The 11,459-nt window shown below is 46.1% G+C and overlaps 1 protein-coding gene across 3 annotated transcripts in view; it reads right to left on the bottom strand.

Moving 5' to 3' along the window:
* Positions 1 to 294: 294 nt before the first annotated feature.
* LOC147005075 (actin-related protein 3B-like) overlaps positions 295 to 11,459 on the bottom strand; it is a 33,667-nt gene continuing 22,502 nt past the window's right edge. The window contains exons 6-8 of one of the 3 annotated variants that reach the window (XM_085836542.1): positions 2,177 to 2,302; positions 1,502 to 1,585; positions 295 to 785 (exon numbers count right to left, since the gene is read on the bottom strand). In XM_085836542.1, coding sequence (XP_085692668.1) covers positions 690 to 785; positions 1,502 to 1,585; positions 2,177 to 2,302 — 306 coding nt within the window. In that variant the 3' untranslated portion in view covers positions 295 to 689. The remainder of the gene's footprint in view (positions 786 to 1,501; positions 1,586 to 2,176; positions 2,303 to 11,459) is intronic. The other 2 variants (XM_085836540.1, XM_085836541.1) reach the window with 2 other exon arrangements.

Genomic DNA, 11,459 nt, shown 5'->3' with positions numbered 1-11,459 from the left:
CTCAACAACATTAAACCATTGTCTTCTATAAAGCAGCTCCAGGAAGTTAGATACATCTGTACCAACTCTCACTCAACAGCGGTTGGTGCTCAGATGTCACACCACCCCAACAACATGTAATCACTTCCCAGCAGACGTGGCATAAAGCCTGTACACACATCAGAACATGCCTCACAATCAAGTACTTTATTACAGAACTCTGACATCCATGAACTCTGTGACTACTCATGCTTAGCATTAGCTGGTTATACCAAATACCATAAAATACAAAATGATAGGAAATATAAACATCAATTTGTATTTCAAGTTTATAACATTTTATTTACAAAAATAGGCTGGGAAGGCCAGGGTTCCCCCACCTTACAGTCTTTCCTGGAGAATCCACTGCATCCTCTAGTAGCTTCTACAGTTGCATGGATTCCTTCAGAGCTACACTTGACCAGAAGCTCGGGTGGAAAGGAGAGAGAGTGGGAGGGGCAGGAGGGGAGGGGCCGGGAGGAGGACCACGAACAGTCATACCGGATAAATGGCTTTACTGGGAAGACCGTGCCCGGCCCCACTGGTGATGAAAGCACGCTGCTCACACACCCATTCCACACTGCTATGTACAGGAGCCGTGGCTGCTCTGGGTTCTGAAGGACACTTATTCCCCAACAGGACACTGTCAGACAATCGCTCCTATGCAGACACTAGGACATGACTCCAAAGACCGGGTTGTGACGGCAGATGCTTGGCCCATATTCCTCATAGTCCTTCTTGGTGTGACAGACCTGAAAGAACTCCGGCTGCGGGAGGAGCAGCCAGAAAGAGGAAGAAGATGAGCAGGTGGGAAGAGGAAAACATTGAGCAAATGGGAGGGACTTATCCAAGGGTCTCTGCCAATCATGGTACCACACCTGATCTGATAACAAACCAGGCAGAACTTGACTTCGCTTTTTAAAATTCACTCAGCAATTCCCAACTTTACAAAGCAACAACAAATCTACTTAGTTTCCCTTACTGGGATCAAAAATGTGTCAACCTGAACTAAAAATGGCTGCTAACAAACTCTGGGGGTGGGGGGAATATTAATAAATAAAATAACCACATGGAAGGGACAATGAGCAGGGTGGACTTTTTTGGTTTTTTTTTTTTTTTTGGTTTTTGGTGGTGGTGGTGGTAGTAGTGGGGTGTTTTGTTTGTTTGTTTGTTTGTTTTGTTCTGTTTTTGGTTGCTGTTCTTTTCAAGGCAGGGTTTCTCTATGTAGCCCTGACTGTCCTGTAACTCACTGTGTAGACCAGGCTGGCCTCTGCCTCCTAAATGCTGGGATTAAAGGCATGTGCCACCACCGTGTTTGTTAATAAAGCATACAATTTAAGTGACTAAAATATTTTTATATCAAGTAGAATTTGTTTTGCATATTTAAAGCCATGCAAACAGAACACATGCTATTTCACATTTGTAGACAATACTTATCCAAACTCAATAGGAAAGCACAAATGACAAGAGATCAGGGACTTACAGTTGAGGCTAGCATCGAGCCTCCAAACCACACGGCATAGCGCTGCATGTGGTGAGTGATCACCTGCACCTCCACAGGCTTAGGCTGCAAAAGAAAGCAACTGCGTTTAGTCTGCATTTAGTCTGTGCACTGCATCCTCCAAGCAGTGTGTCCATGATAGACAGTGACTCCTCCGGTGACGGCCTCAGTCATGCTATAGGCCCAGCCCACAGATTCAGGAGACCCCTTCTTCCAATACTAAAACACACAATTAATCAAACCAATAGCTTCCCTCAAACAAATCACAGGGTGTAGCAAGGCCAGTAACAAAGTGAACCCCCAAACACTATAACAAAACAAACACTGCACCGGGCACCTTCACTGCCGTAGGTTCTCTTCCCCACCAAAGCCCACCTCAGGGAGAAGCCCAGACAGCACCCAGCAGCTCAGAGCTGTGGTCTTGGATGAGCATGGCCTGGCTCCCCACGCACAGCAGTTTTTTTCCATTTAATGAGAACATTTCCTCACCACAAGCCCATCTTGTCTCTGCATCACCCTGGTCACACACATTGATGCCTGACTGACCCAGGTGGTTTTAAGGACGACCTCCCATGAATTCCAGCATCAACCCTCGGCTACCCACCCCCCAGTGAAGCTTGGCTCTACCCCCACAGCGGCTGGCACACAGCCTCCTACCTTTATCCTGCCTCCACTGAGCTCTTGGCTCAGCTTTAACCTGGCATCCACCACTCTTTTCAAATCTCTCTGCAGACGACGTCCAAAATCTCTGAACATTGTGGAGCCTCCAGAAAGAACGACGTTCTGAAAGACCAAAGTGGACAGTGCACAGCCTTGGGTGAGACTGAGTGCCTGTGATGGTTCAGTCTCTGCATACAGCAGGATGACTTATGTAAGTAACACACTGTGCAGCATGAGCGCCCCCTGTCGGAGTTGAAGGCAGACTGCTGCTGGGCTGCCTGCAGCAACTCTCCCACACCCTCTCCTCTTCCCTGCACTGAGTCCCCTGGAATCCTTCAGCTGACACCACCAGCCAGAAAGCACAGGTTTGCTGTGTTTGCAAAGACTGGATACAAACTGCAGAGATATGGGGAGGCTGGGACTTGCAGCTCGAGAAGCAAATTGCCTATCTTAGGCTAGCTTTAGCCCCTGAATTGCCATTCCTTGTCCACCTCTGTGTCAGAACAAACATCCTTTGACTAATGTATAAAAGCCTTAGTAAGCTATCAGCCTAGAAGATCCCGAGTTTCCGCCAAACCAAAAGTTAAGACAGTCTACGAATAGCATTTGGGGCCTACAGAAAGGCTCCCCCATCTTGCTCTAGTTGCCTCTCTTACATGCCCACCAATGCATTTGAACTTGTTTTGACCTATAACTTTCTTCATCCTGTAAAACTCTGAAAATGCTTCCACATTGGAACATGGAATCTGGGGTGACCCCAATCTGCATTTCTGGCTGTGGTCCCCTAAAGTGGGCTCTAGGATGGGCTCCTGCTTTCTTTAAGAGTGGCACTCCTGCGTTGTGGGCTGACTCTCCTCAGAGCTCTACCATGCTGTCTGTCTCTGTCACTAGGGTCTGAACTCCTCAGAGTCTCCAACATGTCTGATTCTACATGGCATTAATAACTGCCCCCCTTGAATCCGTCACCTGAGACCTTTCGCTAGCCAAAAGGCGTACATTATATATATATATATTTTGTGACAGCACAATACCAAACATTTCCCTGGTACTTCCTCCACTGAAAGCAACTGAAAACACATAGCAATTCATGCCCACGCTCCCCATGCCCTGGGCAGAACCCTGACAAGAGCCAAGAAGCCAGAAAATCCACATTAACTGATCCACAGGCTCTATATAATAGCCAACAGGGTCTTCCCTCCTACTGGAACCCATCAGAGCCGAAATGCTGAAAGGAAGCATATTCAAATCCCCTGGGACATTTTCAAATGGCTCCTCCCTCTGCCCACAGCCCCATGATCGCTCCAGCCTCTATCATGCGACCACACCAGACGTCTGGTGGGTGAGGCAGGATGAGAATCATGAAACTGACTGACTGTTACAATGAAAGGCAGCTCTATTCTCTCAGGCTACAGAATATTATTTAGGACAATGAAAGTGAAATTGCCCTCATTTAACTTTCTGACAGAAAATATCATTTGAGAAAACTATAAAGAAAATAAAAACCATCCTTCAAGGATCCATGAGTTCCCACACTGCCTTTCTGGATGCCAGGCACCCCATCAGCCAGCCAATCCCTCACAAGTTTATGGGAAAGCGAAATCACACAGATCCAGGCCAGAGAGCCCAGGTTAGGCTGGGTCTGTTCCACTCATTACTGCTCGCTGCCAGTGAGAGATGGCCAAGCTGAGAACCACAGCTGCTGAGGTGAGATATGTAGAGCAGGCAGTAGAGACAGAGGCAGAAGAGCAGAGTCCTGTAAAGCCATCTCAGATCTAGTCTTCTGCCTTGATACATAGTCCAGCTCTAACATGAGTTTATGTAGAAATTTCAGCTCTAATAGCCTACCCATAGCCTTAGGAAAGCCTACAAGAAACCCACACTCTTGTTCACTCTATACCTCAGGATGGCTGCCCCATGACTTTCCAGGGAGTCTCCTATCTGCCTCCTACCTCATCTTAGGAGACTAGGATCACAGACAGACTGCCACCCTAACCTGGGTTATAGATGCAGATTGCCACCCTAACCTGGGTTACTCACACATATACAGCAAGTCCTTTTACCCAGTCTTTCACTTTTTTAAATGTATAAAGCAAGCACGGTTCATTTTCTTGGAAAACATGAAATGAATGTTGTTAGTAGGTCCCAAATATTGTTTCTAAAATGTCTTTCTCTAGAATGACAGGAAGTTCATATCTTAAAATGTGATTTTTACATTTTTAAAACTTTTTCAAAGTCATAGGCCCCTTTAAGAATCTTTAGATTTAGAGGTATGAGCCCTTTCTTGTGCCAGAGAATGTTCCCAGTGTGGCCCATGGTCTGCCCAATGCAACTTTAGGAGTTTAGTGCCTTTTCCCAGTGATAGTGCTTGCTAAGGGAAGAGGCTGTATCCCTGGCCAACACAGTGCACTCCTGGCTGTCACAGTGCTCCCCTGGCTATCTCAGTGCTCCCCTGGCTGACACAGTGCTCCCCTGGCTGACACAGTACTATCTGGTTGTCACAGTGCTCCCCTGGCTGACACAGTACTCTCTGGCTGTCACACTGCTCCCCTGGCTGTCACACTGCTCCCCTGGCTGTCACAATGCTCCCCTGGCTTTCACAGTGCTCCCCTGGCTGTCACAGTGCACAGGCATAGAAGTCTCTAAGGGCATTTAGTTGTACAAAGTGCATCGTGTGTAAATGTGTGAGTCAATATTACAGCAAGAGTGAAGCTTAGGAAAATGAAGTCCCTGAAAGCAGCAAGAAGTATGGTGATAATGGTGATGGATCACCTGAGAAGTACCACATTTTGAGAACCCACTGGTTGTCCTTACTCCCCCTGAGTCTTCCTAGTGAGTCACCCTGTGAGCAGTCATCTGGATCAGGAAGGCCCACAGGCTTGTTTGTGAACTGGTTTGTTGAGGCAGAAAACTGATCAAACACAGAATGGGACTTAAAATGCAATTCAGTTCACATAGAAGATCTTGGTGCAATAGCTGATATTAATAGTGATTCTACCTTCTTCATAAAGGATCACTATTGGGGCTGGGGACCCGCATATGGTCTGGTAACCATCTCAATAGTTCATCTTCACCAAGCTAGTGAAAGACACTGTGGTCTCCCTTCCCCCCAGCCTGGAACCTGCCTGCTCTAGGGTGGAGCTACCGGCTCATTCGTCCTGCCACGCCCACTGCTGGAACCTGACCTTGCTGCCTGGAGGCACACACGTGTTCGTCCTGCTACTGGACCCTGAGTTACTTGGCGGGAAATTGGGTTCCCTCCCCCTTCCTTTATAAACTGAGTGTCTGGAAATATTAAATTGAGTCTTGATCCGAATGTTGTCTTGACTCCATTGTTTCTTCCACCCTATCTAGTTACCTCTCTTTGCAGGGAACTGCCATTCTCAGTGAACGGTTCGTGTTGTGGACCGCGGGCGGGCCGCAACAGTTGGCGCCAGAACTGGGACCTGAAGAATGGCAGAGAGATGCTAAGAGAAACGACTGCTGTGTGGAGCTCCACAAGAAAGGAAAGAATCGTCGTATCGGAGGAGCATCGGAGCAACGGACAGGTACACATGCTAGCGCTAGCCTAAAAAATTTCAGTTTTGTAAAATGTTGCTGAGGATGCAGTAGGATACGAACAAGTTTGAAGCAGTGCTGACCCAACACTGGTTCTGCTTGGGGTCAGCAGTTCGTAAATCGGAACTAGATACGGAGACAGGCGGTGTGCCGCAGTTTTTTTTAGAAAACTGCTTAGGTGGAAGAAAGAAGGGTTCAAAATCATGGATCAGGCAATTGTGTTTAGTTTTCAGGAGTTGCTTAAGGAAAAAGGAGTAAGGCTTGAAGTACAATTAGTAAGAAATCTTTTAGATAAGATAGATAGCTGTTGTCCATGGTTCAAAGAAGAAGAAACGATAGATTGTGGAACCTGGGAGAAAGTTGGTGAGGCCCTGAATATCGCTCAGACAGATAATTTTACCCTAGGTCTCTGGGCGCTTGTAAATGATGCTATAAAAAATGCAACTTCCCCAGGGCTAAATTGCCCTCAGGCGGAGCTTGTGGTATCTCAGGAGGAGTGCCTATCAGAGAAGGCCTCCTCAGGAAAAGATCTTCTTAACTCAAAAATTGATAATTGTGGAAACTCTGATGATGGTCTGAATTTTAACAAAAATCACTCAGATAGAGGAATGGCCCATTACCCTAATGAGAATTGGTCCTCTTGCGAATCTCCCGCTCCACCCACAGTCACCACTTCGGGAGGTGCTACGCATAGGGACACACGGCTAATTGAGTTAGAATTTGAAATTAAGCTTCAGAGGCTGACTAATGAACTTCGGGAACTAAAAAAGATCTCAGAAGCGGAGAAGAGTAACTCTTCTGTAGTTCACCAGGTGCCGCTAGAAAGAGTTGTTAGTCAGACTCGTGGGAAAGGACAGAATTCGTCTAATACGCTGGCCTTTCCTGTGGTCGAGGCAGTTGATCAGCAAGATGCTAGGACCAGACATTACCAGATCTTGGATTTCAAGTTGTTAAAAGAGTTAAAGGCAGCTGTTGTGCAATATGGTCCTTCAGCCCCATTCACTCAAGCATTACTGGACACAGTGGCGGAGTCAAACTTAACCCCCTCAGATTGGAAGACTCTGTCCAAGGCTACCCTGTCAGGAGGAGATTTCTTGCTTTGGGATTCTGAATGGCGAGACGCCAGTAAGAAAACTGCTGCTTCTAATGCTCACGCTGGTAACCCAGACTGGGATAGCAACATGCTTTTAGGAGAGGGTCCATATGAGGGACAGACAAATCAGATTGATTTTCCTGTTGCAGTGTACGTGCAAGTTGCGACAGCCGCACGCCGTGCTTGGGGAAAGTTGCCAGTTAAAGGAGATACTAGTGGAAGTTTAGCTAGCATTCGGCAGGGTTCTGATGAACCATATCAGGACTTTGTGGACAGGCTGTTGATCTTCGCTAGTAGAATCCTTGGAAGTCCAGACACAGGTAGTCCCTTTGTTATGCAGCTGGCTTATGAGAATGCTAACGCAGCTTGCCGAGCTGCAATTCAACCGCATAAGGGACAGACAGATTTGGCGGGATATGTCCGTCTTTGCGCAGACATCGGGCCTTCCTGCGAGTTCTCGCAGGGAACCCACGCGCAAGCAATGTTCTCGAGGAAACGAGAAAATAATGCATGCTTTAATTGTGGAAGTTTGGATCATTTTAGAAGTAATTGTCCTAAGAACAAGGTCACCAAAGGCTCACCTTGCCTTTACCTTATTTGTCCTAAACTTTTTGCAAACTGACATTAAAGGTCAGTCTGCAGCGGAACGCCACTGGCACCCAGTTACTTCTAATTCTTATGCATTGGTAAAATGGAAGGACGCCCTGACTAATAAATGGAAGGGTCCAGATCCAGTCCTAATCTGGGGAAGAGGCTCGGTTTGTGTTTTTTCACGAGATGAAGATGAAGCACGGTGGCTACCAGAGAGATTAATTCGTCAGGTAAACACAGATTCTGTCTCTCCTCGTAAGTATCATTCTAAAGATTAAAATTCCTCTTGAGCTGGGAGTGGAAGCTCTCAAAAAACATTGTTTCCTCTGAGCCAATTCCCCTACAAAAGGCCGGAGATTAACTTTAGCTTTACAATTTGCATCTAAATAAAGTACCTTGACTTCTCCAAACAGAAAATTTACATTACTACACTCTAATTGTTTAGTATTCTTCCTTCTCTCAAGCAGGTCAATCTACATTCTCCGGTTCTCCGCCCCGCCCCTAAGAGCAAACAGGTGGTTCTGCTAATCTCCCTTCCAGGGACATCCCAGCATGTGGCTTTTCAGTCTAAGATAAGATTTAGATTTACCAGGAGAGCTAGGGAAGTAGAAATTTCATATATATTTACAAAGATTAGTTCTTATTTTGATAGATATAGGCTTAGTCCCTTAACTGGCCTCTGGCTTTTCACCCTTGCTGTTACTGCAAGGTGTCCTTAGTTCCTCAGGCTACTGGGAATAACAGGGATGAGGAGGAAAGACTTTCAGCTCCTAGTTTAACCAAAATTAATGGTGTTAATACTGACATAATTCTTGTCTAGGCCTTGCTAAATCTGAGGTTGACAAGTCTCACATAGAGGCCTCGCAATAACTCAGAATTGCGATACTGATTCATAATCATATGAATACGGTATGGGTACCGCTTGGCGCAGGAGATCACTGCGGAGGGAAGGTCCAGTTTGACCGTTTCTGAGTTCCCTGTGCGACACACCTGATTTGAAAGAGGTTGGTATCTGACTCCAGCTAAAAACCAAAATACTTACGGCTCTGCCTCCCCTCCCCAAAAGATACCAAGAGCCACAGATGTGAGTTGTTACAATACTCACGGGAGGAATCAGGTTAATGTCCACCCAAGTCAAGGTTAAAGGCCCACTCATCTACGGATGAGAAAATCATTTGATCACCTCTGTTAAGCATTGCCTATTTAAACTTAATTAATAGGGGGGAGAGAGATTGGAGACCTTGCTGTTGTAAGAGCAGGCCCTTCACTGCCTCCCACCCAAAAAAAATAAAAAAGCCAATTGGCCTTGTACTAGGAGCCAGCCAGTCTTAACCCCTTCTCCCTGGCCCCCTGCCTGTCACCCAAAATTGTGGATAATTATCAGTTCAGTGTTATTCTAAAATTGTTTAGCTAAACTCAGCCAGGGTTCCAACGCCCTACTTAAAAGGCAAACAGGTAGCTACTTATTCAGCACTAATTAGCATTATAAAGTCAGAGCCTACAGCCCAGTAGGCTGCTAGTCAGTCAGTGCTTTTAAGACAGTCTCAGCCAGATACAGTTTACCATTAGAATAGTTAGGGAATCCCACGGAAATAGGTTTTTTCTTTAGCCCTAGGAACTCAGGCAGAACTATTGAACATAGATAATTTTTCTGCCACAGGCCACCCCTTTTTTATTTTTGTTTTGTTATCTAATGGGGGGAAATGTGGTCTCCCTTCCCCCCAGCCTGGAACCTGCCTGCTCTAGGGTGGAGCTACCGGCTCATTCGTCCTGCCACGCCCACTGCTGGAACCTGACCTTGCTGCCTGGAGGCACACACGTGTTCGTCCTGCTACTGGACCCTGAGTTACTTGGCGGGAAATTGGGTTCCCTCCCCCTTCCTTTATAAACTGAGTGTCTGGAAATATTAAATTGAGTCTTGATCCGAATGTTGTCTTGACTCCATTGTTTCTTCCGCCCTATCTAGTTACCTCTCTTTGCAGGGAACTGCCATTCTCAGTGAACCGTTCGTGTTGTGGACCGCGGGCGGGCCGCAACAAGACACTATGTTGGTCAAAAGACACTGAGTCGGTCACGGTCCCTTCCTGTAACACAGGTGGCTCTTCCAAGGACACTAGGTCAGTCACCATCCCTCCTATCCTCACACTTTGTCTAACCACCTGAGAGCATCATGCTTCCTCCTAAACATTTTAGGTGTGTGCACACTAAAACTGTCCCACATTGCAGTGGCCATCTTCAAAGCTGCATTCATAAATACTGCTCCTTCAATATCTTGTTTCTTTGCCTTTTAATAACTTTTACATCTTTTTCCCCTCCAGTCCAAGACCAGCTCAATTTTACAATTACTTGTCATGTCTTTGCAATGGATTTCTTAATTAAAAAATAATAATAATCCACTAGGGAATGAAGTAAATGATCACCAGAATACCCTAGTATTCTGCAGTGCTGTAAGATCTCAGTGCTGTAGACCTGCATAACTCAGAGCTTGGGAGAACAGGAAAACATATGCTTACTTAGAAACTAAACTACCTAGCCCTGCACATATTTGCTAAGTGCCAAATGCTGCTGTGTGCCTTTACAGGCACTCTGCAGTTACGTCAGCTGACTAACCTCTGACATCACAACATCCCTATGTGAGTCTCCTCCAAGGAAGAAAGGCCAAGAAACTAGGGACCCGGGCCTCATGCTGCCCACAAGTGACTTGGCTGCTACACAGCTGTCTGCTCTGGAGCAGCTGCTCCTGACCATGAAGACAGAGAGATACAGCTTCCTCAGAAGCTCTCAGCAGGAGCAGAGCTCAGTGTGTCTCTCTGCAGGAAGCCCGACAGAAAGCAAGCATCTCTCAATAACAATCAGCTCACTCCATCAGATCCTGCTGGATACCCAGGAACTCTGCAAACCACTTAACACTGCCATTGAAAATCTAAATGTAGTCACAGGCCTGGAGAGGTCAGAAATCATCTTAGTCAGGTAGGGATCAGACCTTCTCCAGTCAGCAGGTTCTCAAAGTAGAACCACCCAACTCCAAAATATCTGAAGGAGAGGCGGCCCCTAGAGCCAGCCTCAGGCTAGCATATGCCCTAAAACATAACAAAGTAAAGAAAAAACGGGATGTAAGTTCAGAAAAACACCAAGTACTCAAACACAGGGAAGGGTCAGCACTGAACCAACTTCATGAAGGATGATGTTTCTGGAGAGTTTGCTCTATTAAGGGCGTTTTTACAACACTGCTGAGTGAACACTCAGGACACAGATAGAACCATGATGGGACACATCCATCCTCCTTCTTCTAACTCAGAGCCGCAAGAAAAGCTGAGCAATAACTGATAATCGATAACTGATGATCAATAACTGATGATCAATAACTGACAATCAGGGATACAAGCGACATCTGCTTTCTTACACACATTTCTGGCACACCTGAAGTTTACCAAATTGAATGTGCAGTTTAATTAGAGATAAGGCCTTTGCCCACCTACAGAGTCTAAACTTCTTATGAAGACGTCCATTTTTACATCCTAATGCTTTGGCCACCCCCTCCCTCTGCTTCCCCGCTCCCCAAGTGGCTCGGGATGCATCTGCTGTGTCCCTTTGCACAGTGTGAGGGTGTCAAGTGTTCATGAAACCCACTGTCTTGTCTAGATATTTTTTTCAAGAGCCCTTCTAAAATTACCTCCCTACCAAAAGTCTCCATTTTAAGTTACCTTTGCAAAGTGTGCCCTCTTTCTGCTGGTAGAAAATGCCATGACACAACATTAGATACACACAACCTGTCACCCTTCTGAAGTATAAGTCAGAAAGATTTAAAATAAAAAGCTTTACCACCAGCAAGTTCATTGTCAATATATAATATGGACTGGGGGTATGGCTCGGGGGTAAGCGGCTGGCCAAGTGCAAGCACTAAGTCTCATTTCCAATACCTGTTCAAAAAAGTATCACAACATCAAAAGCAACCATACTTCCTGCTCCTGGAACTTCAGTGCAGCTCAGCTCACACTTGACTTTGAATTCAGTTTGACAGACACATGGCGCCACCTGTGC

Source organism: Mus caroli, unplaced genomic scaffold (genome assembly GCF_978045245.1).
Source record: "Mus caroli unplaced genomic scaffold, Mus_caroli_1 scaffold_4, whole genome shotgun sequence".
NCBI lineage: Eukaryota > Metazoa > Chordata > Mammalia > Rodentia > Muridae > Mus > Mus caroli.
Note: the sequence above shows the minus strand (reverse complement) of the source record. Positions and strands in the feature narration are given on the sequence as shown.